This window comes from Leguminivora glycinivorella, chromosome 3 (assembly GCF_023078275.1).
Source record: "Leguminivora glycinivorella isolate SPB_JAAS2020 chromosome 3, LegGlyc_1.1, whole genome shotgun sequence".
NCBI lineage: Eukaryota > Metazoa > Arthropoda > Insecta > Lepidoptera > Tortricidae > Leguminivora > Leguminivora glycinivorella.
In genome coordinates this window covers 15778093-15806041 of record NC_062973.1, presented here as the reverse complement: position 1 = coordinate 15806041, position 27949 = coordinate 15778093, and the positions used below count along the sequence as shown (strand labels likewise).

The 27949-nt window shown below is 40.9% G+C and overlaps 3 protein-coding genes across 11 annotated transcripts in view; 1 reads left to right on the top strand and 2 right to left on the bottom strand.

Annotated features, from left to right (window-relative positions):
* Positions 1–1280: 1280 nt before the first annotated feature.
* LOC125242566 lies at positions 1281–9714 on the bottom strand. 5 transcript variants are annotated; one of them, XM_048151337.1, is made up of 5 exons: positions 9269–9713; positions 7575–8199; positions 6555–6558; positions 2543–6096; positions 1281–1533 (listed from the first exon to the last, which is right to left on the bottom strand). In XM_048151337.1, exons 2-4 carry the CDS (start codon positions 7617–7619, stop codon positions 2600–2602), a joined length of 3546 nt encoding a protein of 1181 aa, XP_048007294.1. In that variant the 5' UTR covers positions 7620–8199; positions 9269–9713; the 3' UTR covers positions 1281–1533; positions 2543–2599. The 5 variants fall into 5 exon arrangements, with proteins under 5 accessions (XP_048007294.1, XP_048007292.1, XP_048007297.1 ...); XM_048151335.1 differs by having other exon boundaries at positions 2543–8199; XM_048151340.1 differs by lacking the exons at positions 6555–6558; positions 7575–8199; positions 9269–9713 and having other exon boundaries at positions 2543–3064; positions 3949–4077.
* Positions 9715–12356: 2642 nt separating this feature from the next.
* On the top strand, positions 12357–17060 carry LOC125242573 (esterase FE4-like). Of its 2 annotated transcripts, none has more exons than XM_048151349.1 (4): positions 12357–12622; positions 12798–13016; positions 13429–14729; positions 15943–17060. In XM_048151349.1, the coding sequence occupies exons 2-4, from the start codon at positions 12855–12857 to the stop codon at positions 16154–16156; spliced, it is 1677 nt and encodes a 558-aa protein (XP_048007306.1). In that variant the 5' UTR covers positions 12357–12622; positions 12798–12854; the 3' UTR covers positions 16157–17060. The 2 variants fall into 2 exon arrangements, with proteins under 2 accessions (XP_048007306.1, XP_048007305.1); XM_048151348.1 differs by having other exon boundaries at positions 12795–13016.
* A 482-nt stretch (positions 17061–17542) lies between these two features.
* Positions 17543–27949, bottom strand: part of LOC125242574 (importin subunit alpha-7) — a 35170-nt gene continuing 24763 nt past the window's right edge. For all 4 annotated transcript variants that reach the window (XM_048151353.1, XM_048151352.1, XM_048151351.1 and 1 more), the window contains 5 exons: positions 24465–24669; positions 23478–23605; positions 22843–23009; positions 22414–22627; positions 17543–17920 (listed from right to left, as the gene is read on the bottom strand). In XM_048151353.1, the coding sequence (XP_048007310.1) occupies positions 22437–22627; positions 22843–23009; positions 23478–23605; positions 24465–24669 (691 nt within the window). In that variant the 3' untranslated portion in view covers positions 17543–17920; positions 22414–22436. The remainder of the gene's footprint in view (positions 17921–22413; positions 22628–22842; positions 23010–23477; positions 23606–24464; positions 24670–27949) is intronic.

Genomic DNA, 27949 nt, shown 5'->3' with positions numbered 1-27949 from the left:
ATTACTGAGACAAAAAGGTGACCGTTTTCGCTATTCTGAACTATCGAAAACGGTCCACATGAGAGGGCATTGTTTGGGCTGGTGTCCCTCTCGCACGTGTGGCCAGTGTTAATGAGCCATAATAGTAGTATTTATATATATATGTATATATTACTTGACTTTATAACTTCTTATATTATTTTAGTGTTATATTCAAACTAGGGTTTCGATATATTTCAAAGAATTGGAAAATAATTACAATGTAATTACAATGTAATTATTTTGATGCCAATAAATCAAAGATTTGTATAATTAAAAACGACGTTCACTGAATAATGTTGACATTGTCAGTAAGTGCGAGAGGGACACCAGCCCAAACAATGACCTCTCATGTGGACACACTTTTTGACCTAACTACACAATCTAGTTTAATAATTCTAAATCTATGATGAGTTCAGACGGGATATGTTCTGTAAAAAGTCGTATAAATTAAAATAATTAATTTTGTAAAGCTGAGTTTAGACATGCAAGTTATTGCTGCAAGTTTTGAGACAGAAGTATATGCTAGAAAGAGATGCAGATATTTGCCACCACAGATTTCGGGAGATAGGTCATGCCGGGCGATTTGTATAGAATACGCCTGTGCAAGGTCTGCGCAACCCACACAAAGCACCAGTAATTGTAAAGATAATGCACGCACACACCTAATCCACACACACTTGTAGCTGGACGCTCCTATTGCGCAATACACGCGCATCATTTCAATGTATGTGTACACGCGAACGATAAGCGAGCGCGATCGCGCACGCACACAACGATAAATAGCGGGAACGCCTCGCCTCGTTTCCGAGAAAAATGTCTCACTGAGTGAATCGTTTTGTACACCGTTCATTGCGGCGCAAAACACTACACTGTTTACAATATGTTCCTTGTGTAGCCGCAATGTATAATGAACGTTTTAAAGCACAAGCAAACGTAAGGTTACATGGTACAACTCGGAGTATTACGTTGAATTCGTGTTTTATGTGAAATAAAAGGAAATAAATAGTATTTACCTATGAAATGTTATCCTATCGGCTTGGAAATTATTCAGGTCACTGCGATGTTTGCAAGTTATTATTGCACACTTCGGCATTTTTGATAAAACTCGTTTTTCGTCGGTGAACAGCGCGCGTGTACACTCGATGACAGCGGACGGCGAACTGGCGGCGATGTAGGCCCAATGGGCCTACATCTGCGACCAGGCCGCGCGCGGCTTGTCCTCTCTATAGAATTTTTTCCTCTGAGTTTGCCACTCACTCTTGTCGCCACCCCTCTCCTAGCCGCCTACGGTACATTTACGAGTCCGTAAAGGAGAAGGATGGCAACTTATTTGTGTGTGTGTGGTCAATATATATACTGACCACCAAACAGAATGCATGGTATACATACCTGACATTTCTATAGATGATTCCTCATCCACGCTCACGCTGTCCCAACCTTCTCGGGGCCAGGTGAGCCTCTGATCTGCTTCGCTTGCTTTTATGTTACGGCGGCTGATTGTCACTCCGTGATCTGTGGGTTTTAAGTGCTCATGAATATGGTATTCTCCTAACAACCGTCCCTTAGAACATACATCATCGTCATACTACTCATACTAAGGATTGATCTTATTCAACCAGACAGGGTACACCAAATACATTTTCCTCGGACGCCTACACGCCCAAGTGGATAGTCGAGACGTACCGCCACACTACGGCACGTCTGTCTGGAGCTCGGCGGGTGTGAGGACGTGCTGAACTGTCAACACCCTCGTACCTATCATACCGACTCTTCTGGAGAACTCGTCTTCCAGGATTGATAACAGTGAGGGCCGTCGGCGTACCTCTCGACCCCCGGCGACCTCGTCTTTCCGGGCTGAGCCAGGTACGCCGCCGACGTGCCCCTCGACCCCCGGCGACCTCGACCCCCGGGCTGAGCCGAGCACGCCGTGGACTTGCACCTCACCCTCTGGCGATCTAGTCTTACCAGGATTGAGAACAGTGAGCCGTCGACGTACCTCTCGACCCCCGGCGACCTCGACCCCCGGGCTGAGCCAGGTACGCCGCCGACGTGCCCCTCGACCCCCGGCGACCTCGACCCCCGGGCTGAGCCGAGCACGCCGCGGTCTCACCATGATTGAGCATGCATGCTTATTCTAAGTGTGTCTACCTGTCACTTACCGGCACCTTTAGCGTGCCTTGTCTGCTTGCGCCTCTGGAGAACTAGTCTTCCAGGATTGAGTACCATACTTACTATTTAGATAGACAACTCGGCACCTAGTGGCACCTTTAGTGCGCCTTGTCTGTTACTAAGATAATCGAGGTAATAGCCTTTAGTTAGATATGGAAACAATTGTAAGAGATACCATTACACCACTGTGAGCCACCAAGTATAAATAAATACTTAGCTTTAGTCGTCTCTGCAATATCTGGATAGCACGTGGATCACTTCACTGTGTGTTACACTTTTAAGTACTGGCGCGTTTCTCGCGCCTCGTGGAATGTCTACGTGGCACGTAGTTTGACAACTTTGAGATACTTACTATGGCTCCACCCAGAGGGCGCCGCCAGTGTTGCCGCAGGGGAATATTCTTGGGGCTCTATAGTTTCGCGTTGGTCGCGACACTCCCCACTACAGGCAGCAAAACTGCGACTAAGTTGCTGGTCCACTCCTTAATCTTCTCAAGAGCACGAAGCGCCGCTGCTCTCTTAGGTCTGGACTCGTCGTGATGTTCAGCCGACGCGATGTTCTCTAGGTGGTGCGTTTCAGGATCAGTGTTCTCGCAGAACGTCATGTCTTTGACTGCGAGTGGGTCTGGTTCGGGTATGGACTTAGGCTCAGGCTCGTGTAACTGACTAGATGCAGGCTCTAATAAGACTGAATCAGACGGTATTTCTTCTGACTCGTTTAATTCTGTTAATTGATAAGATTTCTGCTCAGAAGTCTTAAGAACGTCGTTAGTGGATTCTTTCATCACGTCGTCCCTTCTTGTTGGATGTGGGACGTCAGGAACCTGTACAGATTCTTCTACGCTTTCTTCATGTGACGTTTGTTTACACTGTTCCTCTCCATCTTCGATCTCTAACGGGTAGAGATGCGCGATAGATCTTGTATATATTGTATCTCCTACTTGGACCGTGGCTACTCTACATAAACCATCGGCGCCTTCCTTTAAAGATACTATTTTCCCAACTTTCCAATTGATCCTATTCTTCGTGTCGCCTTTTATTTGCACTATCTGACCTATTTTTGGCGTTAATTTTGAAGTCACTCTAGGCTCCTTAGGATGATGGGAGTATCTTTCTCTCAAATTTAGGAGATACCTGTTCTCAAACATCTCTTTGAATTCTCGTAGAATGATGAGCGCTTTCTTCCAACCTTTAATTAGATTGTCTTTGGTTACTGTCCCATGTGACGTAATAGGATCCATGCTCGACGTTTCCATTACGATACATTTTCCCATGGTAAGAAAGTCTGAGGGTTTTAATACGTGGTCAGGTTCTGAATCCACGTAGGTTAAAGGTCTTGTGTTAAGTACTGCTTCTATTTCCTTAACTGTTGTTGCCAGCTGGCTGTCATTCAATAAGTGTTTTTGTAAGGTTTTCTTCATACAATTCTTGGTTAAGCCAATCAACCTTTCGTAAAATCCTCCATGCCATGGGGCTAATTGCGGTATGAATTTCCATTTAATCTCCTTTTCTATGCAATATGGGTCTTGAAGAATTTCAGAAAGTAACTTGTAATGAGCTGCGTTGTCAGATGTAATTAAGGTAGGCACGCCTCTCGCTGATATCATCCTTTTTAAGGCCAGAAGACCTTCTTCCGCTGTTAGATCCTTTACCACTTCCAGGTGAATGGCTCTTACCGCTAAACATGTATAAAGGCTAATCCATCTTTTACAACTGCCATTCCCGTTGTTAACTAGAAGTGGTCCCAGGTAGTCTGTTCCAACGTACGTAAAAGGAGAGCTGTAATTGACTCTCTCTTTAGGAAGAGCAGGGGTTTCTGGTAGTCTATAAGGTCCTCCATCATGTTTCATACATTCAGGGCATCCCTTTAATATCCGTTGGACTTTACTTCTTCCTTGAGGAATCCAATACATTTCTCTTATTTTATCAAGCGTGTGGCTGACACCTACATGTTTGTTCTCTTGATGAGTTTTCATTATAATTTCCTTCGTGAAATCTGACTCTTTTGGTATGAGTATAGGGTATCGTTTGTCGAACGACCAGTTTGCGTTTTTCATACGACCTTTGCATCTCAATAGGTCATCAATGTCCTTGAATACTCCTAAGTTTCGACTTAGATTGGTTTCTTTTCCTTCTACCTCTAGAGGAAAATATTTAGCTTGAATTTCTTTTAATTTATGAAGCTTGTCGTCTGTTGACTGATTATTTCCTATCACTTCATTTGGTGTTATAATTTCCTCCGTTTTCATCGGGTTGACATTAACAACTGGATCTTCTTTATCGACCATCTCTATGTCTTCTTGGAACCCAAGACCCTCCCCTGTCAGAAGAGAACTGGTTGGCTCACTGCCGGATGTGGTTGGCCATTTCTGTGGATCTTCTGTTATAAACTGCGGACCATTCAGCCATTTCTCCTTATCCTCCTCTGCACGAAGGGGTCTTGTGCCTACATCTGCTGGGTTCAAGCTTGATGGTAGATATCTTATCTCCAGGTCTTTGTTTGTCTTGATTTCTTCTACTCGTCTGGCAACGAAGGGAGGAAGTAGTTTGTTAGACTTACACCATTCGATGACAATCTGACTATCGGTCCATAAGACTTGTCTTACTATTTTCTGTTGCAGAAACTTAAGGACGAACTTCATCAGTCTACAGCCTATCAGTACTCCCAGAAGTTCTAGACGGGGTATCTTGAGGTTATCTTGATCCTTGGTTGGTATCAGACGGGATTTACCCATGATAAAGCTTTTCTTCGAGCCACAGACTAGAAACACCGATGCTGCGTAGGCTTGTAGTGAAGCATCTGTGAAGCAGTGCAGTTGGTAATTCGCTTCCGTTGGTGTCTTCATGTAACATCTATCCACCGATACCTTTCCTATGACTTCTAGGTTCTGTCGGATGATGTTCCACTCTTCTGTTAGCTCGCTTGATAATGGTGAGTCCCAAGATACTCCGGCCTTCCAAAGTCCTTGCAGAAAAAGTTTAGCTGATAATGTATGAGGTGCCGCGTAACCGCACGGGTCATAAATTGATGCGATAGTCTTCAGTATTCCTCTTTTTGTGACTGCTTCCTCTTGGAGGTTGGGCTTCAGCTGGAGGGTGTCCTTTTTTATGTCCCACTCTAAGCCAAGTACTTTTATCTTGTTTTCTTTACATGTATCAGGGACCATCTTCATGAATTCTTCGGAGTTAGAACTCCAATCCCTGAGTGACATTGAAATATCTTGAAAAGATCCTTTTAAACTTTTGTAAAGCTCTATTGCTTCAGCTGTAGTACTACAGCCTGAAACAAAGTTGTCTACGTATATGTCATTCGCTTTCTGCCTGACATGCTGATCTTCTGCATTATTTAAATGTTCTTTAATAGTCGCATTCAGTAGAAACGGTGAAGATATCACGCCGAATGGAACTCTGCAGAATCTTAGGTAAAGTAGGTTATCCTGAGATACTGGTTTAGAGGTATCTTTAAGCCATAAGAATCTGGTAACGTCACGATCCTTCTCGTGTAATGCCATCTGTAAAAACGCCTTTTCTATGTCGGACGTCAATCCTATGTGATGTGTCCTGAATTTGATGAGTAACCCTGTAAGGTCTTCAAGCATGAGTGGTCCTCTGTATAAGCACTCGTTCAGACTCTTGGTGTTCTTGTTACTCTTGGAACTAGCATCATACACGATTCGCATAGGTTTTCCTCGATGACGTACTCCATGGAAGGGTAGGTAGTGAATAGCGTTACCAGTTGACGTTCCTGATGTGGGTACGACTTCTATTATACCCTTAGCTAATTGTTGTTTAAATGTATCGTCGTATGACATTAAGGTTTCTTGGTCCATGCGCTTCAGTAAACTTGACAGACGCCCAAAGGCGATTCCAAAGTTATTAGGTAAGTCAGGCGGATAAGTTATCCATGGCCAGCTTACCGTGTATCTATTGTTAATTTTTACTGTAGTTTCATTAAAATTTTTAATAGCTTCTTCTTCTCTTGTTGCTTTAGGTGAATCACAAATTCCTATACATTCCAATTCCCAAAGGTTTTTAATGTCTCCATCACAAAGAGGTGAATCTGGTTGATGAAGCTTCGTTTCAATACAAGTTTGAGCATAAGTCACTACATATGATTCCTCTTCAAGCTGTGGTTCCGTCTTGCCACTGACTATCCATCCAAGGGCAGAATCCACTAGAAACAAGTTACTATCTAGTTGTATCTTAGTTTCATAAATAATGTTAAAGTAGTAGTCGTTTCCGATTAGAATCTGCACCTGTCCGCTTACAGAACCATCATCCGCCAGTACATAAGACTCGGGTACGCCCCGTAACTTGACATTTGGGATGAATCCTCTTGAAATGCGTTGGACACAGTTAGCTTGTATAACTATCTTCTTATTTGTTCTAGTTACTAACTGTAGAATCACTATAGGACTATGTATTTCCTTCGGAGGATCTTCACCGAAGGTGAAAATTGTCAAGAGACTTTCTTCTTCGACTGGAAGCTTCAACTCCTTGGCCGCTTGAAATGTGACATAAGAACGTTGAGACCCTGGGTCTAAAATTAAACGGTATTTACACAATACATTATTCTTATCACTTAAGGGGTTAGCATAAACAACAGCTGTCTGTAGAGTGGTGATTCCTCTTTCTGAAATAGTCAAGACTGTTTCTTTGTTTTGGGATCCTTTGGAAAATTTGAAGGGCATAAGGCCATGTTGTGCCTTTCCTTTCCTGGGCAAAGTCTACAAGTCCAGTTTTCCTTACAGTCCTTTACAAGATGATTCTTCCTAAAGCATATAAAGCATCTTCCGGTCAACCGCTTCTTTCTTTCCTCTAAAGTAGAAGCGTCCTGGCACGTATAATTGCGGTGTTTGCCGTTGCAGAATATACAACCTAAGATTTTCCCTTTTTCCTTTGGGTTAACAGTTGCAGATCTGTTAGCAGATGTTGCAACATTAGATACGCTCGGTTTGCTTCCTTTTTTGGGTTCATTGGCCCTTTGAAATTTTCCTTTTCTATTTAGTCCTTTTCTATTAGTACTTCCTTGATAATGTTGAGTATTTGAGGTATTATTTCCCTGTTGGAAATGATGCATTCTCTTCGCACGCTTTGCGTTCACATGCAGGGTACCGACAGTGCTGTCATCTACCTCATGTGATCGTTTCCTTCCAGCAATTCTCTCTGCATCTTCCTTTGCAGTGATAATTTTATTCAATTGTTCCCGGAGTTCTTGTGTGGACTCATTCTGAATTTTCAACTTTATTTCGTATATTAAATCCGAAGGAAATTTCTCCAAAATCATGAAACGAAGATGGTTGTGGTTGGTGTTTTCGCCAAGAGACTCTAGGATTTTAAGATTGCGCTCCACCTCGTTGAAAGTTCTTCTACAATCTTCTGCGCTGCTTTTTGCCGCTTCGATTTTGTATAATGTAGCATAGTGGGCATCAATCAGATGAGCTTTCTTGCCAAAACGTTCCTTTAGTAGAGTGACCGCTATCTTATAGTTTCCGTTAGTGGTAGGCAGGCCATCAATAGCTTTCTTAGCATCACCCGTCACTGAAGTTTTAAGATAAGACAGCTTGTCTACATCAGGTAAGTTTCTTGAGTCGATATTGCTGCTAAAACTATCCCAAAATTCGCACCAGGAAAGCACATCCCCGTTATAAACCTGTAGTTGGAGTTTCGGTAGTCGACAAGAGGAATTCACTTCAGGCGGCTTTTCCTGGGTCTCACGGGATACGGTGACTTGGTCGATCTTCGCCTTGAGTTCTGCTAAAGTCTCTTCTGCTAAAAGCTGCTGGCCACTAATCAAGAAAATTTCATCTGATGCAGGAGTTGTAGCTAAACGAAAGTATTCTGATAAATTAGCGTTGAGCCTATTCACTGCAGCTTGCAGTCTGTTATAGACGACCTGAGCCTGTCCTATGTTTTCTGACCGAACCGTACTGGGTATTGTTTCCAATTCAGCACCAATTTTTTCACTGGTGATTCGAAGTCTGATTAAGAGAATCTCGTCCATCTTGTCCTGGAAGGTACAGAAATATATACTATAAACTAGTATCTTTTATTAAAACTCTTATTGGGAAAAGTCTATTTAATTATCCTTCACAAGGATAGGTTTCTGACATTTTCTTTAATTATTTTAGAATGCTACTAGAAATGAGGAATTGTTTATTTTTTATTAATCTATTCTTATTATGGAAAACAACACTCAATAGTTAAAAGTAACAAAAGATTAAAATTTAATTTAATTTATGAGGACTCTTATTTGAAACTTTAATACTTTCACTTTAAAATTAATTTAATTAATGAGTTCTTTTATTTCCAAATTTAAATTATTTCACTTTAAATTGAATATCACTAAAGAAAATTGGAATATCTGTAAACATAACATACACACAGACATGTTATTGAACTCAAATTTATGTTAAGACTTATCACTTCTTATCAGTGCTTGTCAGTAACGTTGACGTTTACACGCAGGTAACTATAATATAACTTTGCACTGTCACTTTCACTCATTCAGCTTACTCATTTGTTTTATTTTTGTATTTAATTTGTATGACGTATTTTAACGAACACTATTGACACAAATTCACTTCTTATACTAAACCTGTAAAGAAGATGTTAATTCACATATACACACAATCAACATAAAAAAATGAGGCCTTCTTCAAACTTTCTCAAAGTTCTTTAAGAAATAAGTAAACAACATTGTGAGTTCAGGAAAAATATGCGCAATATGCATAACATAATATCTCACGATGTTAAAAGCTTCTCTAAACTTTTAAAGAATACTAGAATTCGCCATTTTGACTCCGCTGCAAATACATTTCTTCATCCAAGTTAATCTTCGCCAATAACAAGTACAATGTCAAAATATTCAAGATATCTCTAATAAAACGTAATACGGATGTTAAAACTTGAATATTGACTGTAATATTCTTTCTACTTTAGAACTTTAAACACGCCATGTTTCTTTGCAAAAACCACGAGGTCGTTTTCGCTAACTTTACGGCAAATTAGCTGACGATTGGTTTTTCTTTGAACCAACTAACTTCATGTGATGACGAAGTAGTTATTTAAAAACTTACCGAGGAATTTCTTTTCTCTTTTCTCGTCTAATCCGGTGGTATGTGTCGAGTCCGTGATGGTTCACGGAGGCCGGTTCGTGTTTTTGTCTTCCTATAAACTGGATGCAAACTTCTTGGGAACCAGCGCTGTTGCAGCTTCTCCGTAAACAAAGTTTCAAAGTAAAGCGTATTCTCTACGGGAATTAGTGTTGCCAGCCTTAGTCAGAACTCCCTGATTTCTGACATATTTAACGAATAAACTAACCGTAACTTGTTTCTTCTTCGGTCCTTTTAGATGCATCGTTATTACTTTTATACAAATACTTAATACTAAAATCTTAATTCTAATTAAGTTTAACACACATGTATCAAGTAAAATTCAAAGCGGAAAATTCCTCTGCCCCTTCTTATTTTACGCTTGTCTTATAAGACTTATAAGATATACCTGCAGTATACCATAGGCTAGTGCTTCTCTTTTTATCCCTGAAAAGATCTTCTAGCTTATATACTAATCAATCCAATATAATTACGAACACAAAGACAAAATTCTTACCGACTTATATCTATACACAGTTCAGTATGACCGTTTGACTTAATTACACATTCATCTTATAAGAAAATTCTCATTACTGCCTTCCAAGTCGAATCCGTTTGTAAAATAATTTCTTCTCTTCACTGAAGTTATCCGGTTAATCCTTTCGAGTCGTAATTTTCTCCCGACATTTCGGGTAATCTTCTTACTGTAACTGTAGCAACACTACTTCGTGCTATGGCCGCCGCGATGGCGCGATGGCCGCCATGTTTCGCTTTTGGCCAATCAGAGACGTATTCGTGACGTATCCCGGAAGCAACTGAAGCAACTTTGTTCAATAACATGACCTTTTATTTTTGAATAATGAATTTTTAATTTCATAAATTCGGACGAATACTGAAATCTTCATACTTTTATTTTTTAAACATTATTTATAACAATTGAGCCTTTTTTCTTATACGGGGAATAAAATGTATCTTATAAGTAAGTAAACCATCCTTTAGCCGAGAGAGTACGCCATGATGTATTTTCTCATATCCTGCCGTATTACACAGTCAATGAAATTACTTTATTCTTAAAAGTCTTCACTTATTGAGCTCTTGAAGTAACTTTCATAACTAAATGAGCCAAAATTGATGTTGAACCAGACCCTGTAATTATATGATTCCGCACGTGTACTTAAAGTACAAATCTTGCAATTTTTGTTACTATTGACACACACATGTTATTTTTCTTAGAATAATACGTTTAATGTTAGGATAGTATACCTTGCATTCATTTTAGGTTATGCCTTGATTCTATATCTGTTCAATCCCAGCACTAACCACCATTTGTCGCCACCCTCTCCTAGCCGCCTACGGTACATTTACGAGTCCGTAAAGGAGAAGGATGGCAACTTATTTGTGTGTGTGTGGTCAATATATATACTGACCACCAAACAGAATGCATGGTATACATACCTGACATTTCTATAGATGATTCCTCATCCACGCTCACGCTGTCCCAACCTTCTCGGGGCCAGGTGAGCCTCTGATCTGCTTCGCTTGCTTTTATGTTACGGCGGCTGATTGTCACTCCGTGATCTGTGGGTTTTAAGTGCTCATGAATATGGTATTCTCCTAACAACCGTCCCTTAGAACATACATCATCGTCATACTACTCATACTAAGGATTGATCTTATTCAACCAGACAGGGTACACCAAATACATTTTCCTCGGACGCCTACACGCCCAAGTGGATAGTCGAGACGTACCGCCACACTACGGCACGTCTGTCTGGAGCTCGGCGGGTGTGAGGACGTGCTGAACTGTCAACACCCTCGTACCTATCATACCGACTCTTCTGGAGAACTCGTCTTCCAGGATTGATAACAGTGAGGGCCGTCGGCGTACCTCTCGACCCCCGGCGACCTCGTCTTTCCGGGCTGAGCCAGGTACGCCGCCGACGTGCCCTCGACCCCCGGCGACCTCGACCCCCGGGCTGAGCCGAGCACGCCGTGGACTTGCACCTCACCCTCTGGCGATCTAGTCTTACCAGGATTGAGAACAGTGAGCCGTCGACGTACCTCTCGACCCCCGGCGACCTCGACCCCCGGGCTGAGCCAGGTACGCCGCCGACGTGCCCCTCGACCCCCGGCGACCTCGACCCCCGGGCTGAGCCGAGCACGCCGCGGTCTCACCATGATTGAGCATGCATGCTTATTCTAAGTGTGTCTACCTGTCACTTACCGGCACCTTTAGCGTGCCTTGTCTGCTTGCGCCTCTGGAGAACTAGTCTTCCAGGATTGAGTACCATACTTACTATTTAGATAGACAACTCGGCACCTAGTGGCACCTTTAGTGCGCCTTGTCTGTTACTAAGATAATCGAGGTAATAGCCTTTAGTTAGATATGGAAACAATTGTAAGAGATACCATTACACCACTGTGAGCCACCAAGTATAAATAAATACTTAGCTTTAGTCGTCTCTGCAATATCTGGATAGCACGTGGATCACTTCACTGTGTGTTACACTTTTAAGTACTGGCGCGTTTCTCGCGCCTCGTGGAATGTCTACGTGGCACGTAGTTTGACAACTTTGAGATACTTACTATGGCTCCACCCAGAGGGCGCCGCCAGTGTTGCCGCAGGGGAATATTCTTGGGGCTCTATAGTTTCGCGTTGGTCGCGACAACTCTTACCTATAGTTGCGTCTCAAAACTTGCAGCAATAACTTGCTGGTCTAAACTCAGCTTAACGAGAACAACACACGGGCGCGCCATCTGTCCCAGCTGTGGTGCGGCCAGGCCACACGCTATAACCATACCGAGCGCATCGATCAGCCGCTTAGTTCCAACGCGCGCCAATAGATGGCGCTAAAGCTATATTGCGAAACGGGACAATGACGTCATCTTTTTCGTGCATGCTGCCCGTAGTAACGAGTTATTAGACGTTATCACGTCAAAAGGGGGCCGAAGGAAATTTCGCGCCTTTTTAGTGGCAAGATTTGCTTGAACGTCCGTACTTTTAGTTTTGTGCTCTGGTATCACTGACATTGATAGATTTGATTTGACTGACACTGACAGATAGATTGTGGTGATCCGATGATCCGATAGTGACATTCGTAATTGTGTAGATGTAGAATATAATGATTTATTCTTTAATTAATAGTTAGATAGGTACCACGTCCGTCTGGTTAACTTCGGAACAATAATCAAACCGGATTTAAGATAAAATGTGATAAACATTATGAACTAGATTTCTTAAACCCTCAAGTACTTGATGAACGAAATTAAATAACGGAAGCGCCACTATCAGAGACTTCGTACATAACAGTTAAAAATAATAATAAGGCACAGAATAAAGTAAGAATAATTAACTCAATAACCTTGATAACATAAGTACTTAACGATGAGAAAACACGTAGAATGATGAAACATCTATAGATTATTTACTTGTATAGGTATTTAATGTTTGATGGAACTTCTATAGATAATTTACATGTGTTGGTACTTAATGTTATCTTTAAAATCCCAGCAGACTGCCGTATGATATGGAACTGCAAAGTTGAGTGCACTATTTCATAGATTTGGAATAATGCATCCTGCCACAGAAGATACAAAAGCTGGACAGTCCTGTGTCGTGCTAACAAAAGAAGGACCTATACGCGGTTATATTGACAAAAATGATGAGGGAACCTGCTACAATTTCAAGGGCATACCTTATGCTAAACCTCCTATTGGAACATTAAGATTTATGGTATGTACTTGGGCGAATCAACTTTTTGACCGACTCAAATCTGTCCGCACATTCTTAACATAGTTGTGAAATTTCACCCTTAAATAATGAATTTTATTGGTATTTTTCACTTTACCCTGTATATTAAAACATAACCCTAAGTTCGATTTCTTGGTAACTCCAGAGACATTTTGAGTAACGCCAGAGACACCAAAAATGTCGGTCAAAAAGTTGATTCGCCTACTTATTTTGTTAATTATTATTGAATTTTTATTCATGATATTCTTGAAATATATTTAATAATAAAAATATTAGAACACATATATACACATAATATATGATGCCTAGAATGAAATACCAAAAAGATTATATATGAACAAATTTAAATATAGAAACTAAGACATATTCCATGTAATTAATGAACACATTTTAGCCACCTCAACCTATTGCTCCATGGACTGAAGAACTAGACTGCACAGTTGATACTCCAATGCCAATATGTGTTGGCCGAGAGTGGAAAATGATTGGTTCAGAGGACTGTCTATACCTGGAGGTCATCACTCCCAATATCAAACCTAAGAATCCTATGCCTGTGATGTTTCTAATGCCCAGTTTTGGATTTGGATTTCGTATAGACGAGTTATATGATGCATCATTAATAACTAATCAGGATGTTGTCTTTGTGAATTGTAATGGAAGACTGGGGCCATTTGGCTTCTTGTCTATCAATGATATATCTGCGCCAGGTAACAATGGACTGAAAGACTTAGTAATGGGTCTGAAGTGGATTCAGAGAAACATACATGTCTTTGGAGGAGATCCAGAGAATGTCACTATATTTGGTTCATGTTCAGGTGGTTCTATGGTGCATTTTATGATGCTTTCACCAATGGCTAGTGGGCTATTCCATAAAGCCATAATTCAAAGCGCCACTGCTTTAAATAATTGGTCTTTAGATAGGAACCCAACTTCCGTAGTGACAGAACTAGCGATGAAGATGGGCATACAAACAAGCTGCATGGTTACAATCATCGAGAAAATCAAGAATAGTCCAATCAATGAAATCATAGCTGCCTGGAAGTCAATGGTTGAAGACCGAAGTAAAATGTTTGAAGGTAATTTTTTGGATTCAGTCTTTAAGCCCTGTATTGAAGAAGAGTTTGAGGGCCAACCAGCATTTCTTACACGAAGCCCAACATTGATAGTTAAATCTGGAAATATCAATAAGGTGCCTTTTATAATTGGAATCAATGATAAAGAAGGAGAATTTATACGCTTTTTTAATGCCAATTTCTATGATTACAAAAAGATAACTGAAAATGTGAGACTTATGGTTCCAAAACCAATTGCAGTAGAAGATAATTTAGATCGGGTGATAGGGCAAAAGATCTTGGACTTTTACTCCGGTGAGGAAGATTTTATGAATGAGGATAGTAAAGACCAATATCTACAAATTACTAGCGACTTCTTTTTTATATACCATGTAACCAAAACGGTCCAACTGCACACAACCTTTGCACCAGAATGTCCAATATTCTACTATATATTAACCCAAGCCGGAGAATGGAGATTGCCAAAGGATTTGGAGTTCTTTAATAGTGTTGGACACCATGCAGAGATACCTTACATATTCCGTCTGGCAATCGCGGGCTCTCCACCATGCAAGGGCAGTCGCGACTCTGTTACAACTAGAAGCAGAGTTGTCAAAATGTGGACTAATTTTGCGAAATATGGGTAAGCAATTCTTAATTTACATTTTCATACAACAGTGGCAAACAAGCATGCTTGATGGTAAGAAGTCTATCCTATGGACGACTGCAACTCTCAAGGTGTTACAGGCGCATAGCCAACCCTAACACTGCACCCTTGAATGTAATGGTATTATTTAAGATAATATAATTTTACGATAACAAGTAGGGGCATTCCTACTTGTTATCGTAAAGAAGTTATAAGAAAATTCACACTAAAAATATAAAGGAAAGTGTGTTTGTCTGTCTGTTACCTCATCACCTCGCTAAATCAATTCAGTTGAAATTCAGTATGGCAATCGTTTGAGAACCCCGGTTACCCGAACTGGAAGGACCGAGGTTACTTTTTATTATTTTTCCCCTCACTAGCTCGGAAACACGTGTTTTGTCCTTTAATACCAGCGGGTAAAAACGCATTTTATCCACTAGTGGGTAAAGTAATTTGACCTTGAATAAAGTCAATTTAACTGCTTTCAAGTTGACAAAAGTAGGTGAATCTAGTAATAAAGATGATTTACCACCTGTGGAACTACTGGAAGCAGTATTAAACGCATTTTTAGCGTTGTAGTTTCCTCGCTGTAGTGAGGAGAAAAGTTTTGTGTTACACTCGGGTGCAAATGTATTTTACTTCTCGTGTGTAAAAAAACTCGCAAGTTCAGGATTCTATTCTCGAACCACTCGCTTCGCTCGTGGTTCAACTATAGAATCCTTTCACTTGCTCGTTTTTCAATTCCACACGGCGTTAAAATACAACTTTGCCCCCTTGTATAACAAATAACTATCATCAATAAAGGATTGTATTGTGTTGTATTATTAATGAAATCATCATCATTATTTCACGCAAACAAAGTCGCGGGCTGAAGCTAGTGCATGATATACCTTCAGCACCGCTTATTTAATCATTTATATTAAATGTATTTGTAATTGCCACACTTGCCACCAAGTTGATATTAGTGGTAACAACTAGAATACTAATTAATTTCTCTTTTTAGGATTCCAGTAGGCCTAGCACATGATGGCCGCGGGAGTATGTCGCCGCGAGATAGACTACCCGTCCTTATGTCATTAATACAGTTAGAAGAAGACGTGGCATCTATCTCGCGGCGACATACTCCCGCGGCCATCATGTGCTAGGCCTACAGTTGTAATTTTAATCTAAGGGCTTTTAAAGTCATCTGTTAAAATATACTTTTTTTTAGAAACCCAACACCCGACGAGAATGATCCACTTCTACAGATTAAATGGGACCCAGTAGAAAATGCTAATAAATTGAATTATTTAAATATCGGATCTGAACTCACCAAAGGAAGAAATCCGTTCAGGGACAGAATGGCGTTTTGGGACGACCTGCTCTCCCAACATCAGTTCCTGAAAATACTGAGTTTCTTCCAGGATTTTGGGATGGCTTGCTAATATGAATATATCTACAATAAAGCCCGCTTAACCCTTTGACCGTTAAAGGCATAACGCGCGCGACTACAGCTCAATAACCGGATCCACATAGAGCGAGGCACGTCGCGAGTCACGAGGCAATGTGCTCGCGCAGCAAACGTCCATCTTAGACGTGCCTTGACCGGCCGAGGCACGTCTGTTACACATCATGTCTGCCGCGCGAGGATATTGCCTCGTGACGCGCCTAGCTCTGTGGACCCAGCTACTTATTTGAACAAGATTCTATAACGCGCTGCAAAATACAGGGAAAACGTTCAAAGGGTTGTGCTACATTGACAATCTTGCCAAGACTTGTTTGAGTGCCTTTTACACGCTTGCAAGTAAGTTATTGTATTCCATTTGTGTTCAAAAAACTACTTACATTGGCTCTGCAACTCGCTTATGCCAGGCTATACATCCACCGAATACATTTAGTACTAAGTTGATTTTCATTAATGCACGACTGAAATTGCCCGGACCAATTAAATATAAAATGATAGATTAAGAAATGGTGTTCTGCGGGTTCCACATTTTAAATATTCTTGTCATCGAATTAAGAAACTTCAATATTCGACTCGCGGGACTTACCGAGCGAGCGTTACTTAAACACGTGATTTTTACCAGGCCCGGAATTAGATGTTGATGTTATATCTATTTGGCCGGGCCACACACCGATTAGCCTCGCGAGGCATATTCCTCGGCCTAAGCACGGCGCACGTCAGCTTAGAAACTGTTACATTCCAATAAATGGCTCAAAGTTAAATTTACTGATCACTAATGTACAAATTAAAACGTAAGAGAAATGAAAATGACATATTGTGTGCTATTATATGATTCGTTTATACCTACTTACTGTTTTTTTAAATATATTTACATTTGTTATTTTTGTATTTTGTTTTCTTTCATATTTTTAGTATCACATCCCATGCGAGACGTGTTCCTGTCACTAAATTTCCAGTCTAATTATGTACTGCTTGTGTAACTTTATCTACCTACATATCAACATAATAAATCTTCTATGATGGCTCGGTTTCATTGGTCGACAGAGCCCGCATGCGGGGTGCCGTAGATTTTCATGACGCTTTATTACCACAGGGCCCGCATGAGGGGAACTGTTTTCATTGGTGGCCCGCATTCGGAAAATTTCCAAAAGGCGCGTTACCCTAGTTGTATCGCCTGCAGGGATTCACTGTATGCCGTGTGACTTTCGCGCTTTATACCGACCAATGAACCTAAACCATAAAACATTTTCTATCTGTTTTTACCGATTTGATAGGTATGGGGATAACCTTATGTTTGAAGTACATGATAATATACGATACATAGGTCTAATAACGCTAAGCTAAGGAATAAATAAAAACAACCGTGAGATGTTACCAATTTCGTTATAATACATACATAGTCAATAAACGTTACTTTCCACATAACAATATACAGGTATGTATAATTAATATTAACAAATATTAGCCACTATTGGTTGTCAACAAAATATATTCAATTTTCTAAAAAATATATGATCTAGATATGCAATTATCTACACAGCAAATAATAAAGAAGCGCGTTTATTGTTAACAACTATCATACATATAAATTAATAAAATCACATGTAGTACCTACATTGGTGCAAAATATAATTCCACTCTGGTGTTTGATTTGGTCAGCAAACCACACTAAGGACTTCATACATATTCCCTTGTATCGCTCCTTACTTCATCAATATGTTATCACTAGTTTTATTTGATTCATCTGCAATAGAAATAAGCAGATCAATAAAAAGTTAAAAACAATATGATGACTAGTCTAGTCTAATTTGGAGCATCCAAACTGAGAACATAACATTTTTACAATTACTATAAACTATATAAGCCATATAGCACACTCAATGAAGCTTATCTCGCGGGAAATAATTCGTGTATAGGCGAATTTTGGCATAGTTGTAGGGAATGGTGTTCTAATCCACATACTCAAAGTACTGATGGGTAGGAGAGGAGCTAACGGGTGGAGGGGGGTGTAAAGGTCCCTTTTTTTAGTTTTTCGCGAATAACTCTTAAATTGTGGCACATAGCAAAAAATGGTCTGAAACACAATTAATCTTCATAAAATTATCTACAAAAAAGTTTTATACACTTTTTATCTGGGACCAATCGTTCATGAGATATGGAAGGGAAAAGATGTACAAAAAGGAATAAATTCATTTGTTTATGAACAATACGTTTATTCTTATAGACACGCGGTAGCGTGTCAAGCTAGGTTCAAGTAACAAAAGTAGCAAGCAGCACCGTGTGTAATATTACACGAACCATTTGGAGCCACATTTGACCCCCTTCTAACTCAAAAACTATTTCACATAAACGTGTTATAATGCAACGTAAAAAGAAACCAACGCGCGTAGTAAAAATATGAGCTATAAGCGCTCCTCAATGAGCCCGGTACTAGCAGCCCGCCTTAGTGCGTTTTCACATTATCCGATCCGATATCGGATGGGGCGCGACCAGATACAGCCCTCACAGCGCCCAGCGCGGAAGGGGCTACTCACACCCCAGCAGGGGTGTTGAACGACATCACAGCAGCGCTCGCTCAGTTTGTCTCGCGCAGCGATCCGATCACATTGTAGCTGACTTGACGAGCAAAGCATCGCTTTGATGGGATACTTAAATAAAATTCCTAACTATCTTCCGTCTCTACTTCGATGGGAGCTCCGTTAGTGCATGCTCCCGAGCATACACCACAGACACTGGAGCAGGCAATTCCTGCTTTTCGGCAGCCGCATCGCACCCCACACCCAGTCTTGCATCGGCAAAATATAGACTCCTTTTTTTTCGGATTCAATAAGTAAAAATTTCCTAAAATAAGTTTAGCACGTGCATTCAATATTCAAGCAGGCGTACAAATATTTTGTATTTAACGTACAATTTATTTACCACCTACTGAATGGGGATGAACTAGAAGAGACGATGACATATTAAAGCCAGTGACAACCAACGACCCAGTGGCACCTGACTCCATTCTCAAAACTATATTTTGCCGATGCAAGACTGGGTGTGGGGTGCGATGCGGCTGCCGAAAAGCAGGAATTGCCTGCTCCAGTGTCTGTGGTGTATGCTCGGGAGCATGCACTAACGGAGCTCCCATCGAAGTAGAGACGGAAGATAGTTACGAATTTTTTTTATCCCATCAAAGCAATACCGGGCGGTCGCGATTCTTTGCTCGTCAAGTCAGCTACAATGTGATAGGATCGCTGCGCGAGACAAACTGAGCGAGCGCTGCTGTGATGTCGTTCAACACCCCTGCTGGGGTGTGAGTAGCCCCTTCCGCGCTGGGCGCTGTGAGGGCTGTATCTGGTCGCGCCCCATCCTGTCTTACGTCGACGTTTTGAGGACGACTGGGATAAGCGAGCGCCGGCCGCGCGGTGGCTTATAAAGGGCTGCACGCGCGCGGGGTAAGTGCGTTTTCACATTATCCGATCCGATATCGGAAGTAGGACTGATATCCCGTACATTTAATGCGCCGTCTTGGATTTTTGCCTTTGAAATCCTTCCGACATCCGATATCGGATCGGATAATGTGAAAACGCACTAAGGCGGGCTGCTAGTACCGGGCTCATTGAGGAGCGCTTATAGCTCATATTTTTACTACGCGCGTTGGTTTCTTTTTACGTTGCATTTAGGGATTGCAATCCGGTCTGATATCCAATCCGGCCGGATCCGGCCGGATTTCGCCCCCAATCCGGCGGATCCGGCCGGATCCGGCCGGATTGGCCTTGAGGATTAAAAGTGCCCATATAGTTTTTTTTTTTGCATGTTTCAGCATAATATGAGAAGATGATGGTATTTTGCTTAAAACGATTAATAAACCAGCAGTTGCAAGCTTAGAAATCAACATTTTTACCAGGAACAAGTAAATTTTACTATAATAATCAGTCGCAAATCAAATTCGTTCGTTCTGTTTAAACTTTCATAGGATAACAAAATTATTTTTACTGTATTGTTTTACAATAATACCTATAGAAATTATAGATACGATTAAGAACGGACATTATAATATTAAACTAAATGCATCATGAGATCGGTGTTTAAAAAAAGATATGTATTGTATCATTTTACAATTAACTTTACTCACATGCAAAGTAGAACCAAAAATAGTACCTAATTATTACAATCATATATATTAAGCATAACTATTAAAAGTCTGCGTTAAGTTTTTCTCAGTATGTATAAAATATCCAGTCTCGGATTAACAAAACCACAGTAGCTAAATTGAAGTCAGCAACAGTAATTGACCTTAGTATTATTTGCTATTGCTGAATCCACAATCTTACTGGATACCTTTTAAAAATGTTCATCTTTAAGCTTTGAATTGTTGTTTTATTTCTTATATTCTCAATATACCCTCGTACTTTTCATATTATGCTGAAAACATGTTGTTGTTCTTGGAGTCATATGTCACCACAGAGGTGCAAAGGGCCGTCACGAGCTTACACCACGCTTTACAATCTTCAGCTACCCTCGTGGCCTCGCTCCAGCTCGACCCGGTCGCTCGTAGTTCATCCTCGACGGACCGCTTCCATGAGTTTACAGGGTGCCCGGAGCCACGGCTTGCATTTTGCGATTTCCAGCCGAAAGCAATGGTTGCGTTATTTCGTTAGAGGGCACTCTTTCTTTATATCTAGGTCTTGATTTCGGATAGTGTTTGGCCAGAAAAAGCGAAGAATCGACCTCAGTGACATGTTAGCGAAGTTTTTTCGTATGGCGCTTTGTCCTCTCTCCATTTTGCATCCAAGTAAACAATTGCACAGATTTCACTACGGATTCAAAGATGGAAATGTTGACACGTCACTTGAGCACATTATTTGACTTCCAACGGCCTATAAGTGCAAACATACGTATTAAATTATTTTTTGATTGGAAATCAGACCAGGTTGCAATCCCCTATTGAGCGACGTTCAAATGTTGGCGTAAATTTTAATTTCTTGCACAATTTTAACATATTAAGTTACACTACCGGATCCGGTACCGGATCCGGCGAATTTCACCGGATCCGGTAGCATGAAAAAAGCACCGGATCCGGCCGGATTACCGGATCCGCCGGACTGGATTGCAATCCCTAGTTGCATTATAACACGTTTATGTGAAATAGTTTTTGAGTTAGAAGGGGGTCAAATGTGGCTCCAAACGGTTCGTGTAATATTACACAAGGTGCTGCTTGCTACTTTTGTTACTTGAACCTGGCTTGACACGCTACCGCGTCTCTATAAGAATAAACGTATTGTTCATAAATAAATGAGTTTATTCCTTTATTGTCCATCTTTTCCCTTCCATATCTCATGAACGATTGGTCCCAGATAAAAAGTGTATAAAACTTTTTTGTAGAGAATTTTATGAAGATTAATTGTGTTTCAGACCATTTTTTGCTATGTGCCACAATTTAAGAGTTATTCGCGAAAAACTAAAAAAAGGGACCTTTACACCCCCCTCCACCCGTTAGCTCCTCCCCTACCCATCAGTACTTTGAGTATGTGAATTAGAACACCATTCCCTACAACTGTGCAAAAATTCGCCTATACACGAATTATTTCCGCCGAGGGACAGTTAAATGTCTTCGTTAGGCGTGCTAATACATTTTTACAATTACTATAAATATTTTGAAACAAATTAATGCCTTAAAAAATATGTGTATGAACTATTTTTGTGTACATTTTAAAATAAAAGCTTAATATTGTGATTTACACTTTTCAATATTATTTTTTTCAACGACGTTTTTTTCATGCAATAGCTGAGAGAAAAATAAAGAAAGCAGAAAAGGATAGCAAACTTACAGAGAAATAATATAATGTTTCAATTAATTTATACAGGCAAGGTTCTATTTTAAAAAGAAATATAGATTTTTTTTGTGTTACAAAAATGTCTAGGGAAATAACTCAAATGTGTGTATCTAAAGTTGACGACTCACAAACGCATGATGTCGTCTCACAATGTGACAGTAGAATAGAAAACAAAGGTTGCCAAACTGTGCGTCGCATTGTAGGCAGTAAAAAGTGTCTATTTCGAATAGCCGAGTTAGATTAGGGCATCGAAATTGGATTTTTAACTTCCAAATTCGACTGAAAAGATTGGCATCCCATACGCAAAAATGCTTCATGTAAAAAAGCACTGAAATTAGATTTATAATTTGCAAGTGAGCTGCGCGTTGAAAAACATAGAATCCCTATACAAAACCTGATATAAAAAATGAATACTAACTGCACGATAAGCGTTAGCCCCGGTTAGAAGTTGAAGCCGGTTGGTAGCGAGTCAGCAGGCACGCTAAACTGGTACGAGTCTGTGGTGGACGACACGGCTGGCGCGAGCCGCCCGTCCTCCTCTTCCGAACCGAAGTAGTTCTCGATTATCTCGAACGACTTCTTGTAGATCTCGAGGTTTTCGTGCGATTGTAGGAATTCGATTTTGTCGAGGCCTGGAAGAGAGATCGTTTGGTGTGATTCGTTTGTTTTTTTAACCTCCGATGCAAAAACGACGGGGTGTTATAAGTTTGACGTGTCTGTCTGTCTGTGTGTGTGTCTGTCTGTGGCATCGTAGCTCCCGAACGGATGAACCGATTTCGATTTAGTTTTTTTTTGTTTGAAAGCTGAGTTAGTCGGGAGTGTTCTTAATTGTTATTTGTTCTCTTACCAAAGCATTCTTCAATAAGCACCGCGTACGGGTTATCCCGGTGGTCGGCCTGCTGGCCCGCCTTCAGTATATTATCGATGCCGTTCAACGCCACTTGCACTGTCTTCGGGTCCGCTAACGTTAATAAGTCACATAGTGGTGGTATGCAGCCTTGTTCGACTAAGTACCTGAAAGTATCACAAGTCAAATTAGTTTTAAAATAAAAAGACTTTATGAATAGGACAAGTAAAATGTAAATAAACTTTATTTGCTTGGTAGACACTGTATAGTCAAACATACTACTTATGCTTTTGACGACAAATCTGGCCTAGCGGGTAGTGACCCCGCCTGCTGAGCCGCGGTCCTGGGTTCGAATCCCGGTAAGGGCATTTATAAATATTTACATATTATAGTATATATTGAAGTCTGAGTACCCACATACAATACCTTCTTGAGCTTACTGTGGAACTTAGTCCATTTGTGTAAAAACATCCTACAATATTTATTTATGCTTATGTTTTAAGTTTTATGACAATGATAGTAACCACATAATGTGCGGTGCCGGCTGCCGGAATTGCCGACACAACAAAGATGTCTTTCTTCTAGACTAAATCCAAAGATAACAGAAATAAATTGAGATGAAACTGGTATGATACCTTATCTGTGCGTGAGTGCCGCCGCTGGTAGCGTTCGTTATCGCCCACGCCGCTTCTTTCCTAGTCTTGAATTCGGCTTGTCTTAAGATTTCTATTAGTGTTGGGAAGATGTTTGCGTCTATAACAGCCTGAAATACAGAAGATTTATATTACTATTGAGTTACATACAATTCATTTGGATTTAGGTTATTGTTATTTGAGATTTGAATGATTCACGGTTATTTTCATTAGATTTATATAGACCGTGATTACCTTTTTGACTTTTGTCGAGCTCTCGATATTTCGACGCAGTTACATGCATCATGATCATGATGCCTTCTTCAGTTTTCCGTGATCATGATGCATGTAACTACGTCGAAATATCGGGAGCGCGACAAAAATCAAAAAGGTAATCACTGTGTACAAGCCTGTGCCTGCGCGCGGGGCGTGGAGCGCGGGACGCAGGACAACTGTCTACATCCCGGTTAATATAAATATATTGTTATTTGTACATGAACGAAATAAATGACAGAAAAGCGAACGTTGCAGTCGTGTGATAATAAGTCCCAATTACACGATATAATATGTGCATGACATAATCACAAAACAGGCCTCCTTGCACTATGCTTTGGCCTCAGACCATAGGAGAACCGAAACGGTTGCAGTTCATGTCGTCATTCATGATTATAAAAACATTTGCCAATGCAAATCCGATATCCAAACAAACAAACAAACGGACACACAGGCAGAAGTGTAATGATGGCACACACCTGTATTTGCGTGGCGTTGCCAGCAGTGATGTTAGACAGGGCCCAGCAGGCCTTGCGGCCTTGGCCCACACCTGCGTGCGTAGCCGAATGCACAAACGCTCACGATAATATCTGTTTCGTAGCTATCTATCTCTATCGCTCTTGCTTATTGGCGCGACAGAGCTAGACTGCGCCTGGCGACGGCGATTGCCATTCGACTACGTGAGCGCGTGTTCACTATGTATGATAAGATACACACCTGTATTTGTGCCGCATTGCCCGCAGTGATGTTAGACAGGGTCCAGCAGGCCTCCTTGCGGAGCGCCTCGGCGCCAGACCGCAGGAGCGCGTGTAGAGAGCCGAGAGGGTTGCAGTTGAGAACCGTTTGTGTTTGGGAATCGTCGCCGGTCACTATGTTGCCAACCGCTCGTAGTGCTGCAGATACTACGGTCGATTTGTTGTGCCTGAAATATAAAATTTCAAATTTAAAAATATTCTGATTATAATTCATTTCTGAAGCGAAAAAAGTTAAGACTGACCACTATCAAAGAGGATCAAGTATTATAGAGAGTTACTGTCGAAGTAAAATGTGTAATCACAGTGCATAGAAAAAAATATTCAATAAAATAATTTGATTTGTTCTCTAGTTGTAGGCAGATCAACGTTACCCAGCAGTTCTATTGATATCCGCATACAATAAAATTTAGTAAACGATTTAACAGTGATTGTTTGGTAAAATTTACCCTTAATTGATTTATGTCATTACAAATCAAATCTTAATACAGACAAAGAGGATCGAGTATTATAGAGAGTTACTCTCGAAGTAAAATGTGTAATCACAGTGCATAGACTGCCATCTCTTGACACAGGCTTTGAACTTTTGAACCTCAGTTTTGACAATTTGAACCATATTCTTAGCTGATATGTATTAAAATGTCAAATATTAATATTAGCGCCATCTGAGCGTACCCCGAAGGTGTAATGCCATCTAGGTCACCGTACCTTTTTCTGTATGGCACTGAGGTACGTTTTTTTCTTAGACTTTATCTGTCTATACGGAGTTATATATGTCTTTGCTACTATATAGAAAGAACCAGACGCCATATTCAAAAACAGAAACTCGCACTTGGTCAATTAACAGTTTTTCTCAAATACTTTAGTCGCATCATGTCCGAAATAGTATTTTTTTTATTTATTCGTATGGCGCATTTACATAACCTTTCAAACAATATGTAGCTGGAATTATAAGTCCACATTCAGGGTCCCAAGCCACGAGATTGCGTCAGGTGTTAATTTAAACAGGTCTTCCGGAGGGCCTGGGAAAGCATGCAGAGGGCAGCGCTGTATAATGTGCTCAATGGTTTGAGCCTCTTCACCAAACTCGCAGAGCGCAGAGTCCCGAAATAGTAATGTGACAGACGGACAGAGCGGCACCATAAGGGTGGCACCACCTTTTGTACCTTTTTGGTACGGAACCCTAAAAATACATACATACATACATACATACAATAACGCCTGTATCCCATAAAGGGGTAGGCAGAGCACATGAAACTACTCAAGTTTCTGTGCCACTCTTGGCAAATAAGGAGTTGAAAGAAAAGAGTTAAATTCAATAACTGATTATTTAGTAAATATTGCTTAATCTTATAGTATACTACAATCGCAAGATCTTAACGAATGTAACATACCTAGTTCGCCTTGATAAGTGATCACATTTTACCGCATTAGATTTACAGGAAACAATATGTATCGAAACTGTGACATTGCAGTGACAGATTGCCAGCCTCTCGCCTACGCCACAATTTAACCCATATCCCATAGTCGACTTCTACGACACCCACGGGAAGAAAAGGGGTGGTGAAATTCTTAGCCCGTCACCACCCTAAAAATATCACAAATAAATAGACGTTTAATTCGCAAATGTTTTGCTACACTATAATGTTGCCGATTATATCGGCCATTAAGATAAGCTCGGCATTTACTAGTAATTGGATTGAAGTGCAACCGGTGAAGTGAAGAGGTTATCGAAAACCAGTTTTCCAAGGCTTGACAAATTCTGTACGATTTCAACTTATATCGTAAGGCGCATTTTAATAGGCGAGACGACTAAAAAAAACTAATTAGTCCATCAGTTAGATTATCAAAGAATTTTAGAAACGTATTTTTCTTTTTTCTCGTAAACGAAAAATGACGACGGTACAGTCACAGTGCGTTGAAGTTTCGCGTGACGTCACGCCTAGGTAAAATTTTTACTTAGAAGTGACGTCACAAGCCCCCACTCCGAAACTTTGATGCTCTATATCTTTGTATTTTTTCATTAATTAGAAAAAGCGAAAAATATGTGTTCAGTATTTTTGGACGATCTAACTGACGGACTAAACAGAATGCCATATGTTTATGTAGTCGTCATCCCTATTGTAATTTCCTATTTTGGATGCCATACCAGGTAACCGTATTGCATTTTATCGAGGCTAGACATGACCTTGTATGAGGATATTGGAAATGGAAGTAGCTGTTTGCACATTTTCCAGAAAAATACTTATGATTGGTCCTCAACTATAATAGGCTAGTTTTCTATTCTTAAAGTAAAATATTTTTTCTACTCGTCGACTTTAATCTGTCAATTAGGACACCACAGACTAAACTATACGTGCTGACTTTTCAGTGTTGGATAGTCTTTGACACTTACGCCGTGTCTTGCGTGGGCGACGGTCGCCGTTTGATTTCGTATGCGTCGCATCGCCGTCGCGCGACCATAGCGCGACCGTCGCCCACGCAAGCCACGGCGTTAGTCAACTATAATATTTCATTACACTTCACTTTAGTTAACTGAAAAAAAATTCAAAAATAGAACTTCATACAAGTTCTATACTAATTTGCGATACCTGGCAAATTTTTCTGCATCCGAAACACATTTTTTTTTATCTATCGCGTTAGCGACCAATCAGAGACGGTTATTAAAAACAATTGGTTTCCAAGTAATTCTCTGTAACTGTACTGTAGTAACTCCACGAGTCGCCGATACACGCCCGCGTCTATGACGGCTTGTATCTTCTTGTTGGGTCCGTCCGAGAGGTACGAGAGCGCCCAACAGGCGTCGCTCAACACATCCGTGTCTGTGCGGTGAAGACACACTAACACTGTAATACCTGCTACAAGTATAGAACACTCACTGTAGTAACTCCACGAGTCGCCGACACACGCCCTCGTCTATGACGGCCTGTATCTTCTCGTTGGGTCCGTCCGAGAGGTACGAGAGCGCCCAACAGGCGTCGCTCAACACATCCGCGTCTGTGCGGTGAAGACACTCTAACACTGTAATACCTGCTACAAGTATAGAACACTCACTGTAGTAACTCCACGAGTCGCCGACACACGCCCGCGTCTATCACGGCCTGTATCTTTTCGTTGGGTCCGTCCGAGAGGTACGAAAGCGCCCAACAGGCGTCGCTCAACACATCCGCGTCTGTGTGGTGAAGACACACTATAACACTGTAATACCTGCTACAAGTATAGAACACTCACTGTAGTAACTCCACGAGTCGCCGACACACGCCCGCGTCTATCACGGCCTGTATCTTTTCGTTGGGTCCGTCCGAGAGGTACGAGAGCGCCCAACAGGCGTCGCTCAACACATCCGCGTCTGTGTGGTGAAGACACACTAACACTGTAATACCTGCTACAAGTATAGAACACTCACTGTAGTAACTCCACGAGTCGCCGACACACGCCCTCGTCTATGAC